The following is a 24,346-nucleotide window of genomic DNA, read 5'->3' as shown; positions in this document are numbered from 1 at the left end:
TTGCTTTTTTTCCTTCAACTGCAACAGCTAGCCTAGTAAAACCTCCCTGAACCTCGCTTCAGTTAAATCTTTAGACTATCATAGCTACAACATTGTTGCTATGCATTTTACCATAAAGCTATTTTTTTCTTTATAAAACAGTTAAAAGGCTTTAGAGTCTTAGTCTAACAAATTGTTTTCTCTCTAAGTAACTCTTCATAATTGATCCATTCACATAGCTTCCTAAGATATAGTCCTTCACTCTACATCCTCAGTTACAGAGCAGTTTCCTTGCTCCTGGCCCTTACTACTTTTGCCTACGTATCTGCTCACAGAAAGTAAATGACTAACAAATTAGAACGACTTGCCTTTAAAAAGCGGATGGCCACATACCAAATTTTAAGATTTTTACAAGAGGAAATACACTGCATAGTCAGTACCAATTTCTTTTTTGCCATTTCATTTATCAAGTAAAAAAAGCATGGAAAATTCCTATGTTTATATAAAAGGTAAATTGAAGATTCAAAATTAGGATTGAATACACACAATTTAAGCAATGCGTTATAACATTTCCCCTTCTTTTACGTCTGTCTGATATAGTGTCTCTGCATGTTCCTGATTACCCATGATTCCCTCGGACTTTAGCAACTCCTAGTGTCAAGTATCATTCTATAAGCTGTACAGGCATCTACGTCTGCGTAGTTTCACATGCTTGAAATTACCAGTTACCTATCTGCTTTTTAATGTTGAAAAGGGCAACAACAGACAGGCTGACGCTCATGCAAGGCTCACTGGACTTGATGTTAAGCAAACTAGAAGCAGGAAATAAAAGCCAGAATAGTCAGAGAAAGAAAAGAAGATAGCTTTTTTTTTAAACAATAATGAGTTATTCTCTTTTTCTAAACAAAGTTGGAAAAGTTTTGAAGAGGAATTGTGAACTTAAAAGGATTCAGCCTTTGGCAAACTGTGTGTAAAGCAGTGGATAAACAGTATAATATACCTATCAAGCTTTTTTCTGCAATGCTCAGTTTGTCATGTCAATACTTTCTGTGTAATTACTGAAAAGGCATAATTTGCTGTATGTCACATCTATACCATTACTATCCAAATATTTGTACCCTTAAATGACCAATAAATCTCAGATAACAGACTCATCTACACTACCAATAACTTATAGTTAGTCAAGGTCACAGCTGAAGGCAGAAAAAAAATATATATATATCACAAATTAAGCTGCAACCCATGAATCTTTACTTCCATATTTATACTTTTCCTTGATTGATTTTTCAAATGAAACTATACTTTTCCTAGTTTTCCTAATTTTATTTTTCAAATGAAATTAAGTGTCCTTATCCAAACAAGTATCCCACCATAAATCATTACTGTATGATTCAAATATAACTGAAGGGAATAAGAATTATATTCTAAAATAAAATGATGCTGGAAAATCAACTGCCTTGGCTTAGAAATTTCATAAGCAGCTGGTAACAAGGCCTTTGGTACCTGCACAATCAGATGGAGTTGGATAGGCTCAAATCCTTTTTATTGGCCAAGAGTCCTGTACTTCATTGTCAAGAAACTGAGATAAAGACAATTAAAATCAACAGGGGTCTTTTTTCCTTATATCTAATGACCAAGAGATCTATAACCAATGGAGGACAATAACACAATTTCGTAGCAGGCTCAACTTCTGGCCAAAGAGTATGGAAATGATATTGAACACAGGGAAAAGCCACGTGAGGAACCTTCAGTCTGTTTCTGTCACCTAGACAGAGGGTTGCACCTTTCTTCAACAGGACTGTAGCATAAGCACAGCTTTAATCAGCTTGACTTAGAAGTAGCATTTGACCTAGTACTGACACTGGAGATGATGAAAAGTTTGTATGTAATAGCTCAGTACTAACAGCGTAATGCACGAGTCATTTTCTCCACAAAAGAAAAATGTTCTTTCTCCACGACCAAATCTTTCACTATGTCCAGCCTAATAGGCTTGGCCTGCACTTTTCAATAAGCAAAATCAAAATGTGGGATGTAGTATGTCATGAAAATAGACAATCAAGGACCTTAGGCATGACAACTACTCTATTTTACTTGCATGCAGATTTTTGGTGCTAGCAAATCAGTCCTCCTAAAACCTTAGGCTTATATCACCACAATCATTGGTATCAGGTTTGGACACTATAAGATGAGCAGTATAAATCTGATTTGAAACTGAAAGGAGCACTTAGACATATTTGTTTAAATTAGCCAGGGCACAACAGGAAATCTGTCTCAGCTTTATGCTTTGACACTGGCTACAGGAAAACACATACCTGATCCAATGTAGAATTAGGCTGGATGAATAATCCCCAACTTGAAGTAAAACCTGCCAGTGCATGGTTTTGGAAAACTTCTTCAGAAAATTTGAAATGGCAAGAAGAGTTTGGATCAGATATGCATTTTTGCATCATGGGGCCCTGACATTTCTGATACGGTCAAATGTACTCCCTCACATTTAAATTCTCAGTCTCCTATGCAGATAGTGGAGAAAGGTGGGCTTTCCTGAAGACTCTGAAGTGAAGGTGTGATCCTTCCAAATATGGCATTTATATTAACTATAGTTCATTAATAGAAATATCAGTCAACAGCAATGAGGAAGAAATTCAATACAGTAAGGTAGATTTTTCTAAGACCTCACAATGCTCCCAGTAAAACTCTCTACTTCAGACAAATAAAATACTAGAGTTTGGGTCTCGTTTATATTGCTTCATACCCACCTGGTAGCCAAATGCAGTCTGAAAGCTGGATTATTCGTACAAAAGATTGTCTTTCCCATAAGGGAAAAGTACAGCATGTCTACGCTTCTGCTTTCTGTTGGCCTTTATGGGAAGGAGCAGTGATCAGGATACCTCAGTTCCCCACCCACTCAGAATTGCCACTATGTTCTCTACCGATGTTCAATGGGCATAAGTTAATTTAATTAGGCTCCTCTTTCACCCACAGTTTCAATCCCCAGCCTGTCTCAGGACTCAGTTCTTGATCCTTAAAACTTCCTCACATGCAGAGAACTTTCAAATAACTCTGTCTCATATGGTGAGCTCCACTTTCTTCTGGGCCTCAGGTGCTGCCTTTCTTAGAGCATAAGAAGCAGCTGGGACCAAATGCTTTATCAACGTATTGCTTTTGCCATCTTTATCACTTGCTTGGACCTCGAATCTTAACAATAAGCCTACAAGAGTGACAACCTGTTTCTTTCTCTGTGGCTCCATTCCACTGTCCAGAGTACTTTTAGACTCCTCAGAATTCCTGTATCACATCACACTTCACTAAGGTTGGATTATTTTTGGAGTTTGCAATGAGTTATCAACACCCACAGGCAAACCACTCACTATCCAGCCCAATAGTCCACCTGCACACAGAACAAGCAGAGTCCAAGATTATTCTTCCATGCCTGACTCTCACTTGGTAAAACAAAGTTCATATTTTAACACAGTTTAGTAGCAATGATATTTTGGGAGCAAGAAAACTTTTGTGGGAGGAGTCAAACCTAAATATGTCTTATCTTACCTTTTTCAAAGACCATTTCCCTGCTCAAAAGGGTCTTGTTATCTTTGATCACTTCTCCCCTTACGGTGACCTGTGCTGGGCTGTCTGGCAGCAGAGCTACCCCAATAGTCACATTTGCCCCAGGCCGGATGTTCCAGGGAACGGTCACCAGAAACGTAGGTCTAGAAAATCCAAACAGGCAGAAGGAAGAGTGGCAGGGAGAGAAATGCAATCAAAAAAGTAGCAGTGTATAACTAATAGTGTACAATACATATACCAAGAGTTTGCACTCCCCTTACTGCATTTTGAAGGTTGGAGGTGATGCTCATCAAGCACGGCTGAGAGCACCCAAGAAAACTGGAGGGAGGCAATACTCAGCGCGCTTTCCTGACCGGGAAGCAGATGCCTACGCACAGCTTAACTAAACGCTGGCAGGCAGAAATCACGGGCGGGCACAGGCATACGAAAGCCTTCGGGGAAGCGCTCAGCCGCCGAGAGGCCGCACGCTGCTCCGCGCAGGCTCCGCGCCCGCAGGTGGGGCGCGGCGCCCCATGCACCCACCCGCCCGCACCCCGCCGCCACATACCCGGCTGCCGCGGAGCTGCAGAGGAGGAGGAGGAGGAGGAGGAGGAGGCGGCAGAGGAGGTGGCCGGGGGCGCCGCGGCCCCGCGCCATGGCGCTCCGTGCGCGCTGCTCCGCGCCCGCGGGGGCTCCGCCGCCCGCCCTGCCCTGCCCTGCCCTGCTCGCAGCCGGCACCCGCGGCCCCGCCGTGCCCGCGCAGCAGCGGCGGGAGCGGCGCGGCGGCTGGGGCGGCGGCAGCGCTGGCAGGCGCCTTCCCGAGCGGGGGAGGGAAGGCAGAGGCAGCGGCTGGCCCCCAGTGTGAGTCACGCTCCGGCGGCAGCGGCCGCATGAGCATCCCGCAGGGGCGTTCCCGAGGGCGGCCGGGGAGGGAGAGGCGTGCGGCAGCTCAGCGGTGATGTAGTTATTCATATATATTTTTTTATATATCTCCATACCCAGGGGCGCGTTTCTGCTCTCCACACCCCGCCGCGCAGCAGCCTCAGCGCCCGACATCTTTGGGCAGATGTACCCGGAGAGCGGATGGGATTCTCAGATTATGCGAACTCATAAACAACCGAGAGTAATGTTGTGTGCTTTTAGTGTCGGGCAGAGTGGCAACTTCATGTCTAGTTTTGGAAACTGCCGGTTTATTGTACGGCTTTGCGTTGCAGAGACTTGGAGAGACTTGTTGAGCCTGAGATGTGCTGGCACGGGGCTCAGTCAGGGCTGCAGGCAAGTGGCAAATAGGGACAACAGCACTGGCAGAAACTCCAGGAGTCTCGTAGCTACTTCAGCGTGAACCGATCAGTAATGTAAGTCTGGCTGGAATGGCCTTTATGCCCAACACATGCAAAATAAGTTATGTATGCACATGCATTCTAACCCACGCTGAGACTCCAAAAAGTGCACTAAGGTAGCTTGGGTGAGATCCCTCTCACTTAGCACGTACAGTGTAGCTCTGTACACTAGACACATCTAACAGCATTTCGATTAATCTGAATCCTTCCAACACTGCACAAGTCTAATACATTTAGAAGTTCCACCCAGTACTGGAAGTCAGTCTCTTTAGAAATGTTGAGCTAGCATATTCTACATTGTGTTACATAAACATAAAAAATTGTCACAATTACAGCCCTAAATAGAAGAATTTCTTGATCATGTTTTGTTCTTATGAAAGTCAGTCATGAAGAGCAAGTGTACATAAAATACCATGTTCTGCCAATATCCTGAGTAGTCAGGCAGTCTTTTCATTTCTTTTAAATTTGCTTTTATGAGTTTTCATATCTCTGCTGATTCTGTGCCAGTCTTTGTAGTGACAGGAGGGAAGGCAGATGGAGGGAAGAGGTGAGATTACAGCAACCATAGGTGATGTCTTGGCAGCTCCTCACCTGGAAAGATGTGTGGTGAGGCAAATGGAAGTTGGGGAGATGTTTTGCTACTCATAAGCCCTTAACTCACTGCCTGTAAGAAACTAGTCTCAGGGCACCCAGGCTTGGATAGTAAAGCTACTTGGGGATGGCATGGAGGCCAGCTGACACTGTACCGTGCCTGTCAATACCAGTCAGCTCTCTTAGCTTCCAAAACGGGGTGGCCACATACAAACTCCCTACTGGATAGGACCATAGACCATGCTAACTCCCAAACCGCACGTGGAATTGTTTAAGAGAGCTGGCCAGGCCAAAACTGTGCCAAGGAGAAGCTGCCCGATAGCAGAGACAATCAACACTCAGTCCCAAGGACACAGTAAACTGTGGTGAGAGAGCGGATATGAGGATAACAGGAAATTTTAAGACAACTTCAGCCCTGTAGCCAGTGAGTGCTATAACTACACCATGTAGCTCAGGATTCCTCTGCACATGCTCTGTGACTGGCAAGCACAGAGAGTAAAAATGACTCAGGCGTAACCAGAAAATCAGCACATTTATAGCGAGTTGGGCTAAACCAGTATTGTATTCATGCTCACCAGGTATTAAACCCCTTACTCTGTTGGGCTTGTCCTTTGCCTCAAGTGGGCACAATTTACCATGCAACATTACTGATTACAGGACTGCTACATTCCCCTACACTCTGTTAATCTGCACATTTCCATTTACAGCTGTCTACACTGGAATTTCATTACAAAGATGTCATTATTTACTTTGATCTAGGTCAGACTGGTAACTCAAAGCAAAACAAGTAGTACTTCAGTTTGTGCTAAATTGATCAAATTGAATCTACGGGAAGCCTAGGTTTGAAAAGTTTTTGCATATCCACTGGCTTCTGTTACACTGTACAAAACATCTTCAGCTGAAAAAAAGCTGTCCTTACAGAACAAGCAGATTAAACCAATTACATTATTAAACTGCTAGGAGATCTGTGTTCCACTAAACAAAATATCTTAGCTGGGATACACATCATTTTCAAGGCTGTTGAAATGACCATTTAGCAATGTCTCAGGCCTAAGTAGGCTTTAAATGCCTGGCTCTGTGAAACACCTGAGAGATTAATTTGTGCACAGAATTGGAAGCAGGGAGCCGCACAGCAACTTATTGAGATGACCATGTGAGAAAAATTTGTTTTGGACCAGATTTCTGCATATTAGGAATAATTTTGGAAGTGTATAACCTAGCATGAAAGGATTTAATAATCTTCAACTGCTGCAAGCCAGTGAAGTGGATACTCTGGAGACACAATCTGGGAGGTAACACAGGTTGTCATTGTGTTCAGCACGCCAACCAGGGAAGCTAGCTGAAAAATCCCTCTCTGTTCATTTCACATTTTGGAGTTAAGCAAGCATTGCCAGACTCTAGTTTTACGCCATTCTGTGATATGTCACCATAACAAAAATTCTACTTTTAACACCTTTACTGCTCCCTAGGAACCCAATTTTGCTAATTCTTCGCATTCCCTTAAAAACGTAACTTGTAAAGGCTGAAAAACTCACCTACAGCACTGGCTAAGTTCTCTGGCACTTAACAACTATGCCCTTGTCTGTACCCATGCTACTTAGTTTAAAACTAGCCCATAAACATATATCAATAGGAGCTGAAGTCACACCTTTCAGTTGCAGCCTGGGTATATTCTAAATAAAAATGTGTTTACCTAAATACAGAAAACAGGAATGAGTCTGGAAAGCAATTTCTGCCTAAGTAAATAAGAAGGATCCCAGGCCCTAGGAAACACTACTAATTGTGTGAAGACTGGATGAAAATAAATACATGGGCAGCAAGGTTTGCTTTTCTCTAATATCACATGAAGAAAATAGTACTGTGTGGTAAATGTGAAAACCTAATCACTACAGTAGTTAAAATATTGGGGGAAATCTCAACAGCATTTAGCTCAGTGAGAGTTGAATGGTCTATGCCTTGTCCTGCTTTTAGCATTAGAGGGTGAATTGGGCTGGTCAGGCATTCAGCTGGATTCAGCGGCATTCAGCCGGACTCTGGTGCAAACAAAGCATCTTTCCATGAAATGAGTCAAATTCAGGGATATCTGAAGAACTATGTTATGCAGATATTTGAACTAGAAGACCACTGTAGTCCCTCCCAGCCAATATTCTGGCTTTTCAAAAGCTTAGCCAGTAGCCTTATGCATCACTGAACTCAAGGCCTGCAACAAAGCTCACTTAGGTGATGGGTAAATCTTTAATTAATCTCAGTGGGCTTTGGATAAGGTCCTAGAAGAAACTGTGATTCAGCAACTTGTGGAACTAGGAAGGAGGCAAAAATCTGCTTTATTACGCATAGTGAATGGACAAGAATTATAATGAATACTAAAAATAGGTAGATGGAAGACCATTCTGTGGTATTAGGAGGGCAGATTCCTTGCTTAGAAGTAAGCCTCAAAAATTTGCATTTGAGTGAAAGCACTGAAAGGAACGTAGGATATAAAGCTCTCACAGAAATGTTCAATAATAACGCTTCAGATGTTGATTCTGATGATGGAATGCATCAAAACGTTTTATGCTGACAGAGGGAGTGCCACAGAGTGAAACTTGCCCTGAGCAATTGGGGTGGAGTTTCATGAAAAACTGGTCTGCGTTACAATTAAGACGTATTTTCCTAGCACCTGAAGTCATCTCTTGATAAATACAGTTATTTGCAAGTTCGCTTCCAACTTTAACTGTTACTCCAGAAATAATGAGTAGGATTCACCTGGCCAAATCAGGACCCTGCTATTATCTACAACTAGTTATTTAAATTCACTAGATAGACAATGGAGAGAAATAGGCACTTTTCAGATAAGAGTCACATGACTCATTAAGATACCTACATTTGAATGAGCAGACATTCAACAGTGGCCCTCTAAATTAATCAGGTAATCCTAAAAGTACCAATTTCTATTACTCTATTAGATAACTACAAAGGGATTCAAGACAGATAGCTGAAATACATGATGCTGTTCTCCAGAGCATGTAAGATAATGACCTTAATTGTCCTAATTGAGAAACCAATGAATCAAACCAAAAGATAGACATTATTTTGACAAGCTTTGGATCAGCGTCTGTTTGAAGGTATCAGATTTTGTTTGTTCAAAGGTTGGCATGAGAAGAAGCAAGAGGTGATAATGTCCGAATAGGAGAAAAGCTTCTTGTTTGTCATTATGGCATAAAAGAGAGCCTATTACCCTGGAATTAAATATTTATATATTCAAAATATTTTTATTTTTATTATTAAAGTACCTGTATACATTTTAATTTTAACTTATATCTATGAAAATTTAGTGTGAAAAGGCTGTATATATATATATATTTATTTATTGCACTGCATTAAACATCTGCTCTGAAAGGCCTAGAGAAAGCAAAGCACTCTCTTCTAGTAAATGTATCAAATGTGTAAGGTCATCATGGTTAAGACTTCACAAGGTTTTAAGAGATTCACTTTTAGAAATTAAGTTCTGAAAGGGGAATTAAAGGAATGATATTATGGGAAATGTGGAAGTCTTATGAGCAAATCTACAAATGATTATTTACTGTTAAAAGAGAAAGTCACCGAAGTAAAGTGTATGCTACTCCTGAAACAGAAAATCTTAACCTTTCATCCAGAATTTTCTTCAAGGTTAAATTATTCCAAGTCATACTGCTGAGCACCAAAATACCAAAAGGAACTGCTACACTGCAGCTGTTACATTGAACATCTTAAAATCTGCAGGATCCTCCATCTTCTACTCAAGAATATTAGAAGGCACTATCTGAACTATTTGTGTTGACTTTTAATAAATCTTGGAAAATAAAGAAGGTTCCAGCTGCCTGGAATAGCATTAATATTGTAACAGGACTTGGGAGAATATGAGTTCTACAGAATTAAAAACATTAAAATAATTGTTGATTTTTAATAAGCATTTTTGGAATATGTATCCCCTTAAAACAGAGACTTTGAAAATGCTATCAAATGGGACAAAACCGTTCACCCACAAAATAGGCTGTGGTCTGGTTGTCTATTTCCAGTGAGAGCTTTACTCTAAATAACATACTGTATCTTCTCCAGTACATATGAGCAGAATATGTTTCAGGAAGCAGATTCACATAATGTCTTTTTTTTGCAAAGTGAAGTTATATCTTCATTTTATTTTATTTTAGTATTTTGCTCTGTAAAATGTTCAGTCATACACTGGGGATATGTTAAAACCTGTACTACCATGCTGTTTTTATGAAAGTGAGAGAAATTAAAAGTTTTTACAAATGATGTCAGGGTGTCCTCAAAAATCTTTTTTTCTCAGGCAATACTTTTTACAATTGTATGCTATGAAATCCCATTTACCAAACTGCAGCAACCTTCTTACTTTAGCCCCCCTCATTCCCTTTGCTCTTTGAGGGTTTTTAAAAGGTCAGGCCCACCCCTCCTTCATTGTAAATACTGCTGAATCAGCCAAGAAAAACTCATTTTTTTTAAACAATTTAGTGTGCGTTAACACTGCATCATTTTAATGAAGGTGAAAATTCCCTCAGGATGCAATTATGTTAAACTATAGCCTACAATTAAACTGTAAATTTAAATTATAGCATTTAAAAAAGGAATTTCTAAAACCAGTGTTTCCATAATGTCATGAAGCAAGTATATTACTGCTTTCTGAAGTACATGCATTCATATGTTCTAACTTCACTTTCAATTAAGTACATAAAACTGCCTTTTTTAAGGCATATGTGCTTCTATAATAGTTATTTACTAAATTCAGTTATCCAGAAAAAGGGATGTTAGTGCAGCAGCTTGTTTTATAAATCAGTGTATCCATACAGGCAGTGACAGCTTTCCTTTAAAAGCAGACTGACCTGAAAGCAATTCATAGTGTAGACAGACCTCATTTCCCATATCTTACACAAAAGTATTTCAAGATGTGGAAACAACGCCCTAAACCAACGAACTAGAGAGATCCATATTTTAACTTATCAGAGAGAAGACTGCGAAGGGACTTCATGACAGGTATGAGCACTTTCATAGGAAGAAAATAACACGTACTAATCTAGTGGAGAAAAGTGTAGAAAGAACTAATGGTCAGAAGTTAAAGCTAAACAAATTCAAGTTAGAAATAAGACACATTATTAACAGTGAGACAGATTAGCCACTGGAACACACTACCAGTGGAAGTAGTGGCTTCTTCTTTTTATGTCTTCCCATCAAACCTGAATGCCTCTTTGGAAGTCTAAACAAGTAATTAGGCTAAATAAAGGTACAACTTGCTGAAATTCTATATTCCATGATATATGGAAGATCAGACTATGTGAGCTATAAGACGTATAACAAAAAAACATTAGGTAGCTGTTGAGCCAAAGGGCCAAAATCATACACAAAGAGGAATGTATCCCAGAAAAGACAGAGCAGGGATCTGCACCCAAAGAAATTAAATACAAGTGGCAAGAGAGGAAAAAAAAAAGATCCTAACAATGGTGGAGAATATACTATTTCAGTACTGGTTTCTTGCATCTCGGCATCTCCAGAAAAGGTCAACAATAAAAGTAAAAGAGAAAAAGGAAGACAAAATAAGAAGTAGTTGTTACAATGGAAAACTTTTCAGGAGATGATCCCTTTGCTAGACAAAGCTCTTTTTTCTTTTCTTATTCCCTTTCTTTAAGAAAACTGGAAAATTTTCTGGCTGGAAATTGGTGAACAACTAAAATTGTGACCGTGTTTAAGGCTGTTTTGTTTGTTTGTTTGTTTGTTTTTAATAAAATGGAAACCTCCTTTTGAGGAGAAGAAAACCCTTCACTTTCCAAACAACTCTACCATGGCATCAAGAAGCAACAGTTATTCAGAGTAAAGATGACATCCGTCTTGACAATCACATAACATGACAGTCAACCTCAGGTTACGCAAGTTGTCTTTTACCGAATCAGTTTCTACAGTGGCTAAAATGAGTTCTACAGACAGAATTTGATTAAAAATTTATTTAAGAAAAAAAACACACACACTCAAACTATTTATAAAACTTGCCATTTATGTTTATTTTAGACACAGGTAAATACCAGTTGTCTCTCCCTGAGGACTAGCTCTCACCACATACTGCCAACAGGAAAAGAGGAAGGGTCTTGATGAGTAAGGACCTGAGCAAAGGTCTCATGTTTCAAATCACCAAATAAGCCAATGTCTAAATAAACTTAGCCCTTCAGCAATGCCACTATAGAAAAATCATTCACAGCACAAAAAGCAACTTTTTGTTCCACTGCCAACCACCCAAAGCAGCAGTCATGTTTATTCAAATGAAGAGGGTGTGGACCCAACAGCTACATCTTTACAAAGCTTACTGTAGCAACATAATGTTTGGAAACTGTTGTAATACCTCTGAAATCTGTTCTATATTGGACTACTATGAGGCCTCCGATGTCATGCTTCTAGGCTAAAGATTCACCCTGTGATTTTTCTGACCACTAACAACAGTTTTAGAGGTTTCTTCTTTTATCCTCATTTCTTCCTTAGCAATACTTTACTTCTGATATTAAAAAAAACCAACAATTACATTAAAAATATCTAGTGCGCAGGATTTTTTTCCTCCTGAAAGGTGTTACAGGATCACAGGAAAATTCAGGCTGGAAGCTACCTCAGGAGATCATCTAATCCAACCTTCTGTTCAAAGCAAGGTGAGCCATGAGGTCAGACCAAGTTACTCAAAGCTTGCTCCAGGCTTTATATGATTAAATGACACAAAGCTCAGGAGTTTGCAGTTATGTTCCCTACCATTTCTGAAATGGAGTTGTTTTAATTTTCCAGCTGCACTTTATTTACGTATGCTTTGTTGCAATGCTTATATATTCTCATCTTAATTAAAATAATGTAAATCATGAGTAGGTTGCTATTTGAATGACTGCAGTAGCTATTATTGCCTTTTTTCCCCCTTCTCTAGTGACCAGACATTCTGACAATAGGATAATCAGTTTTTCTACATTAAGCACCAGTGTGAAATACAATCGAAATGAGAATTAGTGATAAGGAAGCAGAAAGTCATCTGTACATATTATGATACACTGTTTTGGCTCTGGATACCAGAAGCCCAGAAGCTGATAATAGAAGCAAATCTTTACTTTAATGGACTCTTGAAGAAAATAATCCATTCCAAAAGATTTTGCACTTGGCATATGCACCTGCACCTAGGAATTTAGACTTTTAAGAATGCAACAAAATACAGACTTCTCCTTCCCAGATTATCAAAGGCAATAAAAACACCATTGTCCATTACTATATGCTGCTTAGAATTAATTATTTAACAGCATAAGCCAAAATGGAGGAAAGGAGGAGAAAACAGTGCATGTTAAGTTGATGAAAGCTTCACTCAGGCATCCGGAGGCACTAAAGTGCCTATTATGTTCTCAGGAAAAAAGATTTACAGTAGCAGTGCTGTATATCATAAACAAGAAAACTACTACCATCCTATTCTTTATTACTTTTCTTATAGTCAAATAGATCTTGTAAATCTACATGAGAGGGCTCAGCTTTCAAAATCAGTCTTTGTTTATGGCATAGATCTAATAATGGCCAACATTACCAAAACAAATATACTTCCAGTTACAATCCAAAAATACTAACTTTCACAATAAACAATAATGTGTAACTGAAATGCCACTGATTTATTGAGTCTTTTAACTTACTTAGTCAAAAAAGTTACAGGCCTGCTTGTACTCTTACACTTTTCTTGGACTAGCTTCTACAGCTTCACTGGAGCTTTTCAAGAAGAACATTGGTATAACTGATATCACAGTCAGACCCACCAATGTACACATGTATGTGTAGGTAGTGTAGGTGGTATCCTAGCTTCTTTTAAGATTTTATGAAGCAAAGATAACATGAAAACATAATATAATATTTATCTATATGACAGTAAACACTGGAGAGAAAACATGAGAAAATTCATAGCAGTATACAATGAATAAACAAACATTATTGACCTACAAACATTTCCAATGCAGAAACAACATAATCTCACTTTAAGTGACTACTAGCTAGCCAGATCCCTGGATGAGATTATGGTTTGTCTGGGTGTGGTGATGAACTGTCCCCAAAAAACAGTGTTGCATTGAAGCGTCTCATAAGAAAGTGATTGAACTTGCAGCAGCAGTAAGAGACATCAGTTATAATATAAACCAGAACCCTGACTCCTTTCATTTTGATGTCCTCTAGAGAGAAGAGTGCACTGGCTTATCCTCCCCAAAAGATTTCTAAATTGCATAAAACCTTAAGAACAATGCAGGGGACAGGACAGAGGGATGCAGTTTTTGTTAGTGGCCTCTTTGAAGGCACCCTGAATGAGAAAGGATCTCATGACTCAAGGGTATATCCCTGTGTGCAGATCACACAGAAAGAGAGGATACGGTATGGCAGTCAATATGGTACAGCAGTCCTTTACACCCAGCGTGCCCACAGTAGACTCACTCACCACAAGTAGTTACTAGCTAATCCACTAGCAGGAGTATAGGTTTCTGAAACTTCACATGGTGACCTCCAGCTCTTCTTAACAGCAATGTGTTCCCAAAATGATAAGCCACTTCTGCAGGGCAGGTATCAGCTCCCAAAGGAGAGCCTCAAATATGGCTCTACGCTTTCTGAAAAGTTATCTCAACTTCAAATGCATGGCAAAAAGTAGACCCACTGCAATGGCATGGCCATCTGTGGTACATGGGGCAGATGATCTGTCTGCTTGGACACGTGGTGTGTTGCACACTAGAAAGAACTCTGAGGGAGCAGGTACAAAGGATTATGTGGTATGCATCAGGCCAGGATTCAATCCATATTCAGTGTGGGCATGACCAGGCTGTCCTAAGGGTGATCCTGAGCAATGTGGAAGTGTTGACAACAACTGAGCCAAAGCCCAGGGCTTACTCCCTGGCATGGATCACAAAGAAGGTATAGATATACCTTTACATCTATCTTTAAAATTTCTAGCTCCTGAGGCTTTATGTCACCTAGCAAACAGAAGGAAAAAATACTTATCGGCTATTTAAAGGAGATATAAAAGTTATAAAAAGACTAAAGACAACCTTTCTCTGATAGTCAGAAAGAGTAGTTTGCCTGAATCTACCTGAACTTTAGAATAAGAAAAAAAAAACAAACTCAGGAAGAAATTCAGAGATCATGAGGTGCATGTTGGACTACTGAGCTTAGAGGGCTGAGAATTTTTAAGTCTGAATGTAAACATTTATATTACTTACCAAATCCTGAGATAGAGAGAGTGACAACTGTAAGCTATACAACCAAAATCTTCATGAGATTAACAACTGCAGGATATCCCGGAGAGATGTCCCACAGATAGGTCCTGCAGAGAGAGAGAGAACAAGGGACCAGACTGCAGGAGAGAAATGACAGCAGCTTTGCAGTGGCTCCACCACTCCATAACGGGGTGAGGCTGGACTTGTAGCAGGGTGCCAGAGATCCCGGTGGTGTTACACCTCTGTGGGCTATCTTCTTCACACACACAAAGACTTGGATTATCTAGCAACTCCTGCACCTTGCCACCACTCACCATGCAGCACACACAACAAGCTACATACAAGCTGTTCATCATATGAGACTCACCTGAGATAGTATAACCATTGCTGTACAACTAAATTCAGGTTTTTAGCAGTTAATTGAATGGGACCCATCTTTTTTCCTTTTTCTTTCTTTCTTTTTTCTTTTAATAGTCCTATTGTATTTTATTCCCAAATCTCTCACAAGTATAAAGCTTCTTTGGGGCTGCTTCCCCAAATGTAAAATGGAGATAGCTGCCAATATTTAAAACAAAAAGAGGGGTTTGATTCTGTTATGAAAGTATTATTAACACCATTAATTCAGGCATAATTTTGGAATTACATTATGACAAATTGGAGGCATGATTTTGGGGTACACTGTGACAAATTGCTTTAGCAAAAAGACATTTACTCTTTCAAAATTCAACATATCTCTATTTGCAAATAAACATTGAAGGAGAAAATTCTTTATTGTTGAAAAAAGATTTGTTTCTCATTGCTAGGCACACCTAGACTACCTACCAAACTTGTTCTGAAAATCTGCAGACTTCAGTCTTCCTTAGACACCTGCTGGTAAAAACTAGAAAAGCCATTCTCTATTTCCTCAACAAGTCTAAGGGATCCTGCACCATCACACACATTTTCAAGTCTCCTGGATTCACCATTATCCACAAATCTATCAGTTATTAAGTACCTAATTCATGGGTTCTTCCTTTATTTGGCATTTTGTGTTCCTTGAGCATAACAAAGTATACCATCCTGTCCTGTGTGACAGGTACCATCCAGCTTTCTGAAATCTCTGTAAAAATTATTTGCTTAGTTACTGACAAAAGAAAAAGGGTTTTCAGGGTCTCTCATCTATTATGTATAATGCCAGTGTTGTATATACCAGCATTTTTAAGATTAAGTAAAGCTTCCTCTCCACTGCAAACATGTTAAAAAGTTTTATCATCAGCTTTTATTACAGTCTACATCCAAAAAAGGAGCTATAAAATACTCAAGTGACAGCTGCAGCATGTTTGTGGGCATTTTCAGGCTTTGGCAAGTTTGATTACCAATCAAGTTCCCATCAGGCTTTCCCAGCAGGAACAGAACAAAACTATTGAGATACCATAAGGGATACCAGCCTCTTTCATCCTTATCTTTCAATTTGCTGATGACAGGATAACTCAGATTTGTTTTGTTTTTCCACAGACCTGAATAGCATCAACACAGCAGTATTACAATGCACCACATCATGGGATAGTAACTCATAAAAGAATCATTCTAGCTTGGCACCAGGCAGGTACAAGGACACGGTTTCACAAGACAGAGCAGCTGTCTGTTTCACAGACACGTGACTGCAAGTATTAAGTCCAACATTTATGCACACCACTGGCATTCATAAAATCCACCCCCAAATCTGTAAATGCGTAGTATTTCAACATCTGACTCTCATGAGTAGAATGCTTTAAAAGCCAATATTTTTATGGCTAGGCAGGTGCGCAAGGAGAGGTAATTCTTTGCAAAGGTTTCAGAGAATAAGCATTTCTTTTCAGAGCATGTCTAACAATAGCATGCCCTTTCCCATAGATGCAGTTAAGCTGTGGAACTCCTTGCCACAAGACACGTGGATACTGAATTTTACATGGGTTTAAAAATGAATAGGGGTAAATTCATGAAAGAAAAATCTATCAAGCACTATTATATAAAGAGGTACCACTTCCAGTTCAGGAAGGACCTAGTCATCAATCAGTTTATTCAAACATGCAGAGAATATTCAGAGGAAGTATCACCCTGTGTTTGCTCTGTACATGTCCTTCCCCACCATTTGCTATTGACCACCATGAGAGACAGGATACTGAGGAAACTGGGCCATTGGTCTGACTCGGTATAACCATTCTTATGATTTTATAAGGTCACTGACTACGGAATTGCTCTTCTTAGTCAGCTCATGCATATCTTTTGATAGTCCATATATCCACAGCTCAGCATTTAAAGCCACTCATCTAGCAGATACAGAACCCATCGTGGGGCCAAGCTGATGGAGAATTTATTCTTCCTGGTAAGGGCATTCAAGGCTTCTATATACCAGGAAACAACTAAAGCTAAAAAGAAAGAGAACTCCACAAAACCCTAATACATTGTCTTGCCTGAGGTTCAGCAGTCACTTCAGAGGTAGAACCAAATGCCACTGACAGAGAAGAAATATGAATCCTTCTTTCCACGCACAGATGAATGTCCTGAACACAGGCGAGCTGTTTAATAGGAAATGCAGCACTGCCACCCCCACTGCCTTTGGGAAGAATACTTTTAAGTTTCTACTTCCCCTTACAGAGATCATGATTGTGAATTCTGAGCACAGAAACAAACCTAAAGACTCTAAGATTTATACCTTTTCTGAACATTTCCTTTTGGCTAATCTAGATGGGCCCATGGCTCAGCATACTCAGAATATTCTGAATTGCTTCTAATTCCTTTGTACATTTTAAAGGAGTCTAGACACAAAGATTGCCTGTACTTCCAGCTGGGGCTGTGAATTCCACTGGCAACAACAACACTAAAATTTAGGCTTTAAGTCACTGGTCTGAATCTAGCCCACTGCTACAAAATCCAGAAGAGCATTTCAGAGAGGATGCAATATGCATTTCCTTTCCTCCATAGGAAACCAGTGTTGCTGACTTATGGAAAGTCCCAAGCTTTCTGTTGTCATGGCCAATGCCAAAAATTGAACCACATGTAGTGTCTCTGCTAACAAAATGATAAGAAGAGTGGACATGATGTATGTCTCCCTTCCCATCACAAACCCCCAGGCAAAAAAATCCATGGTGACAGGGAGCCCTGAAGCATTTGCAGCAGACAGAGAATTTCCAGACAGATGAAAATACATTGTACTGCCAGAGCCATATAAACTAATTCTGATTTGGTCAGCATCATCTTATGCATGACTTAGTAATGATTTGGTATTCTCTTTTGTAGTAGAAGCACTGCACAGCTCAAGGATTCTAATTCTTTTCCCTTTTTACTGACTGTAACTTTCTCTCTTGTGGGAAACCTGAGAATTTTTTTGCTTGGAGGCATATGCTTCAGACCTGCTTTTCTTGTCCTAAAGACCTGATATCTTGACTTTGGTTTCTTCTATTTTGTATATTATCTAAACCAAATATCCTCGTTAGGCATTTACAACATAAAAATACTGTATTTCTCTGAATGTAAGGAAATTCATTTTTAAAAGCAGATATTTCCATCCTCACTCCCTGAAATCTGCTTACATTGCTTCCAGTTACCTAAGAATAACTAGTTGATTCTTGTGAGTCCGAGCTGTATTTGTCTGTTCCTTTCTTTTGTTTATCTTGATAAAACAAGATCTCAAAAGTCAGGTTCTTTCACAGGGCATACTTAAGTACAGGTATCTTGTAATATTAATAGCAAAATTCTGATAAAAGATGTGGGAACCCAGAAACAGATAAGTGTTTTACTATATCCTCATAAAACTTCATAACCTGACAGAACAGACACTGTCTTGCTCCGTGAGGAGAGGCTGTAACGCAGCACCACTTATAATTCTCCCTGGCTTTCTTCCTGTCTCCAGCTTCTAAGCAACCCTCAACAAGTACAGGATTTAGTATAGTGTTAAGCAGGTTAAAAGATGGAACAAAACAAAACAGTCATCTTCTGCTATGTAGGTACAGCCTTATCCTGTCTGCACCAGTGAATGAGTAAGAGCTTGCCCTGAGAAGCCAGGGCACAGGAGGGAACATGGCCAGGGTTTCTCTTAAGACCCAGTCACTATCCGAGGTTTCTCCCAACTAGACTTCAGAGGAAAGAGGGCCATCTGCTGTTCTACAGGAGACATGCCACAGCATGTCTTTTTAGCTTCATTATGTCAAATATGAGAGGGGGGATTTACGGAAGGAAGAGCAAACCTTTGCTGAACTCCTTTCTCCTGCTATGGAACCAGATGACAAGGGAAGCATGCTGCTGAGCAGTGCTATCACCCACCTCCCCAGCTTCGGACAGAGCACAACTGCATCCAGCACTGAAAGTAAGATAATCAGGGCTTAAGTCGTTATATACAAATAACCATTCTTTTTATATATAAAAAGAAATAAAGACAAAAAATACTTCAAATCCTTCACATCAGGATTGCAACACAAGCACTGTCCTGACACAAAGCCTGGCAGAGGAAATTGCATTGCCTGGTAGGCTGGATTCAGGCAAACCAGACATGTTTATATACAGCTAAACACAAAGTTAACCTCAGGGAATAAGGGATGATGTTCTTATCTGCTGTGGTCAAGGTCAGGGCTCTTCACACACTCCTAAGTCTGTATGTATGGGTGTCATCTTGTGATTCTGTTGCCAAAGCCTCCAAGCAAGCTGCTTTACATGCAGCGTCCCTAAGCAAGGAAGTTTTTCACTCACTCACCTGTGAGTGTCCACAAGACCAGAGAAAGAGGCAGCAGGGCAGAAAAATCCACACTCCTTGCTATTGCAAGGAAGGGATGATTAACCAGTTTTCTGGTATTGTCTAGTAGCAAGGGTGTACATACATTTAAGATGCCCAGTGAGAAGAAATGAAGGAGAGGTAAAAAATGGAAGCCTAACAAAAGCTTTACAGATTGCTTCAGTCACTGAAGTCCTCTGCCTTCCCTGTGTTATGAGGAGGGGAGTCCAGTGAGAGCTTGAGGTTCAACCTGTGAATGGAAATGGTGATACCCATGACCCTATTCAGCACATTAATCCTATTCTGAACTCCTAAAAAACTTCTTTCCTTGTGTGCTGTTAGCTCACTGTACCAGTGTCTGTAGCACATGTGAAATACAAAGCCAAAGTCTTCAAGTAGTATAAAAAAGTTTGGCATTTTTCATAAACGCTGCAAAATGTATTTAACGTGTTTTGCTAGAATAAAGCAATTTATATTCATCCTGTAATTTTGGTTATAAAAGTGATTTCCTGGTAAGGTTGACTCGCATAAGGCATTCTTGGGCTAAATTTCAAAATGAGAACAGAAATCCTGGTTTGCTTTACATGTTCAAATTGATTTAATACTATGCCACTGGAACACAGCTATAGTCATTTTATTGATATTTGCAAATTCAGTGTATCTACCTTATGCAAAATGATGCAGCTAAAAATGATGTCAGGAATCTTTTAAATTCTTCTTCTTTTAACTTCTTTTTTCTGTGTGACAAATTTTCCAGACAGTTATTTACACATCTCTTTGATGACACAGGCATTTAGCAAAGCAGAAAATTTTGAAGGATGACCAACAGGATCATCAAAAAGACTCAGCACTCCAGCCTTGGCAAGTGTACAGAAGAGCAGATGCAGTTTCACATGTGAGAGCCTGTAAAACTTTGATTAAGACCTCTACTCTGTTGCTACCTTTGACTGACACAGGCCAATAGTTCAAAAGTTGCATGGAGACAGACAGAGCAAGTGTGATTATAAAGAAAATAATAATAATCTTAAAAGGAGCTATAGTATTGTCATTTAACCAACAGCTAGGCAGCAGATTTTTGCCCTTATGGGGAGCATTTTCCTCATGTAGAGGCAATAAAATTACAATGTGCAGAACACCAGATTTTAATGTACTTATCTGTAGTACAAAGTTTTACTTTGTTGTAAGCCTGGAAGAAATCAGCCCTTAAATTGACAGCTGCTTCAAATGTTAAGCAACCAACAGAGAGGGTCTGCCCCTGCAAAAAGCACTGATAAGTAGAGATGAGTACCATTTCAGCAAGAATTTGCAATATTGCTTGTAGCTTTTTGCTACTAGAGCTCACTGAAAATCAATGGCAGATACCACGTCATACAGAACATCCCGAGCCAATACTAGTCTTGTCTGCAGTATAGGGGCTATTTTGAGTCTTATCATTCTGATACTTCATTTCAGATGGATATTCTAAAAAGAGCATATAAAAGCATTATTAAAATATTCTTTGCTGTCTCTAGAAGTTTCTTCCCCAAATATTAAATTTTCTTCTAGTTCTTATAGAAAGATGGGAGAACATTTAAAGGAAAAGTATCTTTTTCCTGCTGTTTTCTGTCTCCAAGCATTTTGGTGTTTTTCTTATTTATTTATTTATTTATTCTAAAGTCTCACTTAGAGAATAATAGTAATGATACTCATGCCCTACTCTCAAGCCACAGACGCCTTGTTGCTTTTTCCTAACTTACTTTACAACCTAACAGACACAAAATCTGCTAATAAAAAAGCAATATTTGGATTGTTGAATAATTTTCCACCTCAATTTCCAATAAAAATAGAATGCAGAGCATCTGGCAAAGTATATCCTGCAGAAGTGGGTCAGGTTCTATGCCCTGCATTGCGAACAAAGTTAGAGATGATTGATCACAATGGTCCATTCTAACCTTTAGATGCATAAAACTGCCACTGGCAAAGAGTAATTCAGCATTAAAGGCTGGAGCTAAAGGAGTCACTTTCTGAGGCAGGCTGCCTGTCTCCCTTAGAGCACTGCTTTTAAGTAGTGGTAGCCAGAAAGTCATTCTTTCATTCTGTCTTCTTTTCTCTTCCAGACTTTCTCTCCTCTCCCTTACACAGATATTCTTCAGGCCTGTTTTAACACAACTCAAACTGTCTGCATCTATTATCTTTCTGATCTCTAACACCAGTTGTCATATAATAGTTGTCATTCCACATCATTTTAACATCCCTGCATTCATTTAACAAAATGGCTTTGTTGTAGCTACTGAGGTTCTAAGTGGATATAGCTTGAATAATGCCATTGCTGTCTTGTGGCATAACCAGCCAGATCATTTTAGAATCGTGAAAGATTGAAATCAGATGAGATAGGCATATTTAATGTGTGCAGAAGTAACAGCTATCTATAAAAACATGCCCAAATTCATTTAAAATTAAATAACAAGTTTCTAAATAGTTACACAGTCCCAAATACTTTGTTCAAATAAAGTCACATTTTACTGAGACTTTTGGCTGAGCAGGAACCGTGCTATCTACTCAATGGTAAATACAATTACATGTAAAAGGAAAGCGGACTCTCAAATTAGCCTTTGTTAAGATATATATATATATATATATATATATATTTTAACTTTTCTGGCATAAATATGTGTTAGCTTTGAAATATGTATGACCTAACACTCATTTGCACTGGATGTGCAAATTAGGCCTTTATGTACAAAGTGAAGAGACAGCTGGCAACTCACTGAACAGCCTCCTTTTATCATAGAATCACAGAACGGTTGAGGTTGGAAGGGACCTCTGGAGATCATCTAGTTCAACCCCCCTGCTCAAGCAGGGTCACCTAGACCATGTTGCCCAGGACCCTGTCCAGACGGTTTTCGAATATCTTCAAGGATGGAGACCACAACACCTCTGGGCCATCCGTTCCAGTACTCAGTCACCCTCACAGGAAAAAACTTTCTCTTCATGTTCAGAAGGAACTTCCTGTGTTTCAGTTTGAGCCTGTTGCCTCTTGTCCTGTCACTGGGCACCACTGAAAAGAGTCTAGCCTCGTCCTCTTTAAACCCTCCCTTCAGATATTTAAACACATTTACAAGATCCATCCTCACTCTTCTCTTTTCCAGGCTAAACAGTCCCAGCTCTCTCAGCCTTTCCTATATCTATATAGGAAGCCTATCCTTTATCTATATAACCAGCCATCATAGGGTGAAAAGAAGCATAAAACCATGAAACTCAAAAGCTAATCTGAAAAAGATTTAAAAAACCTCCAAATAGACCCTGAAGAAAAATCATCTGATCTTTCATTGGAAATGCATATCCAAATAAGGAGGTGAGATTAGAAATATAAAAATTTTCAGATTTCTCCATTTTCAAAATAACTTTCTAAGGGAGGAGAAATGGCTTCATGGATTGCTTGTATGATTAAACTAAGACAGACTGGAACTGCTTGCACATATAGGTTTTAAAGCTGGCAGCTAATGTTTTTCTTCATAATGACTTAATAAATTCAAAGTAAACAGTGATATACGATTCTGATATAATAGCCCTGAGAGTATCCTCTGTCTAGCTGCCTGGCCTAAGGCCAACTCAGAGATGATGCAGCTGAGGACATGCCCCTTCCCTCTGGAGACCCTGGGGAGAGGCTCCCAAACAGGGCTGCGGAGAAGCCTCAGCAAGTGCTGATCCTGCTTCCTGTGGAAGCTGCTTTAAGCTGAGGCTCTAGCACTGGGCCCTCACCTGAGCTATAGCTGTGTCACAGCCATACCTGTGCTTGGCCAAGGATCCCATTGATCTGGACCTTGACCCATGGGCTGACTTCTCAGCTTGACTCAGACCTGCCTCATCAGTATGGACCTGCCCAGCAATCACTCAGCTGTGTCTGACCCCAGTTACCCTCACCGGGCCTGATCCTGACCGCAACCCACAGGCTGACTGCCCAGCTTGGCTCCTGCCCTGTCTCATCCCCTTAAAGTACCTGATGGCCAGAGCTCAGGGCTGCCCCCTCCAGCCCGCCCTGCTCGCTCCCTGGGGGCAAAGGGACAGGCTCCAGCTGACAAGGCCCCTGCCCTGCCAGCCCTGGGATTCCCTGCATCTCCCAGCTGTTAGGTAGAAGCTAGCCCTTGCTGTACCCTGACACTTGGTCAAGATAATCTTGAAGGAGGACTTCTGCACTGAGAAAAACAGGCATGGGGATCTTTTGCACCCAATAGGCCTGATAAGGTATGAGGAACATACATGACTCATTCTTTACTTGACCTTGAACACTGACATGTACTTTTTGGGCAAGTAGAGGCATGGAGAATTTACGATGAGGCAAGGATAGGATACTGGGGCCCTATTTTTGAAACTCATGAAAGAAGGTAGGCCATGATTACTCTCACCAAATTAACACAATAATTAAGCTTCAAAGATTCAAAAACCCACACTTTGTTTTTGCAGTTATTGGCTATTCTGCAAAGGCTCTTTCAGCACAGATCTAAAAAATTCACAGTTTTGTCTTCTCTCATTACTGCAGTGGTGACTGTCAGCAAGAGTCAAGATCGTCAGGCAAGTTCACAGTGATAAGGCAGGTTTAAGGCCAGCTGGGAAATCAATGCACAGGTGAGGGTTAGGTCTAGTGATTGCTGGGCAGGTCCCACAGTGACAAGGCAGATCTGAGGTCAAGCTGGGAAGTCAGCCCACAGGTCAGTGTCCAGTTCAGCTGGATCCATGGCAAGCCATAGCCGTGGCTGAACTGGAAACCAGTACTCCTCTGACACAGCTAAAGTAGGGCCTCAAGGCCCAGAGCTGAGGTTAAATGGGATCCTGCGCCCATGGGCAAGGAGTGTGGGTGGAGGTCACTTAAAGCCTATTAGTGCCCTCAGGACCCTGACAGTGTCCGACTTTCCTCCCACACCTACTTGATCTGCAAACATGTTAAATTCAATGTATACCAAAGGGAA

The 24,346-nt window shown here is 40.2% G+C and overlaps 1 protein-coding gene across 1 annotated transcript in view; it reads right to left on the bottom strand.

Moving 5' to 3' along the window:
- The window catches only part of CD109 (CD109 molecule), a 93,908-nt gene extending 89,489 nt beyond the window's left edge, over positions 1-4,419 (bottom strand). Inside the window, exons 1-2 of the mRNA XM_026102286.2 lie at positions 4,091-4,419; positions 3,526-3,686 (exon numbers count right to left, since the gene is read on the bottom strand). Coding sequence (XP_025958071.2) covers positions 3,526-3,686; positions 4,091-4,179 — 250 coding nt within the window. The 5' untranslated portion in view covers positions 4,180-4,419. The remainder of the gene's footprint in view (positions 1-3,525; positions 3,687-4,090) is intronic.
- Positions 4,420-24,346: the final 19,927 nt, after the last annotated feature.

Source organism: Dromaius novaehollandiae, chromosome 3 (assembly GCF_036370855.1).
Source record: "Dromaius novaehollandiae isolate bDroNov1 chromosome 3, bDroNov1.hap1, whole genome shotgun sequence".
Classification (NCBI taxonomy): domain Eukaryota; kingdom Metazoa; phylum Chordata; class Aves; order Casuariiformes; family Dromaiidae; genus Dromaius; species Dromaius novaehollandiae.
Note: the sequence above shows the minus strand (reverse complement) of the source record. Positions and strands in the feature narration are given on the sequence as shown.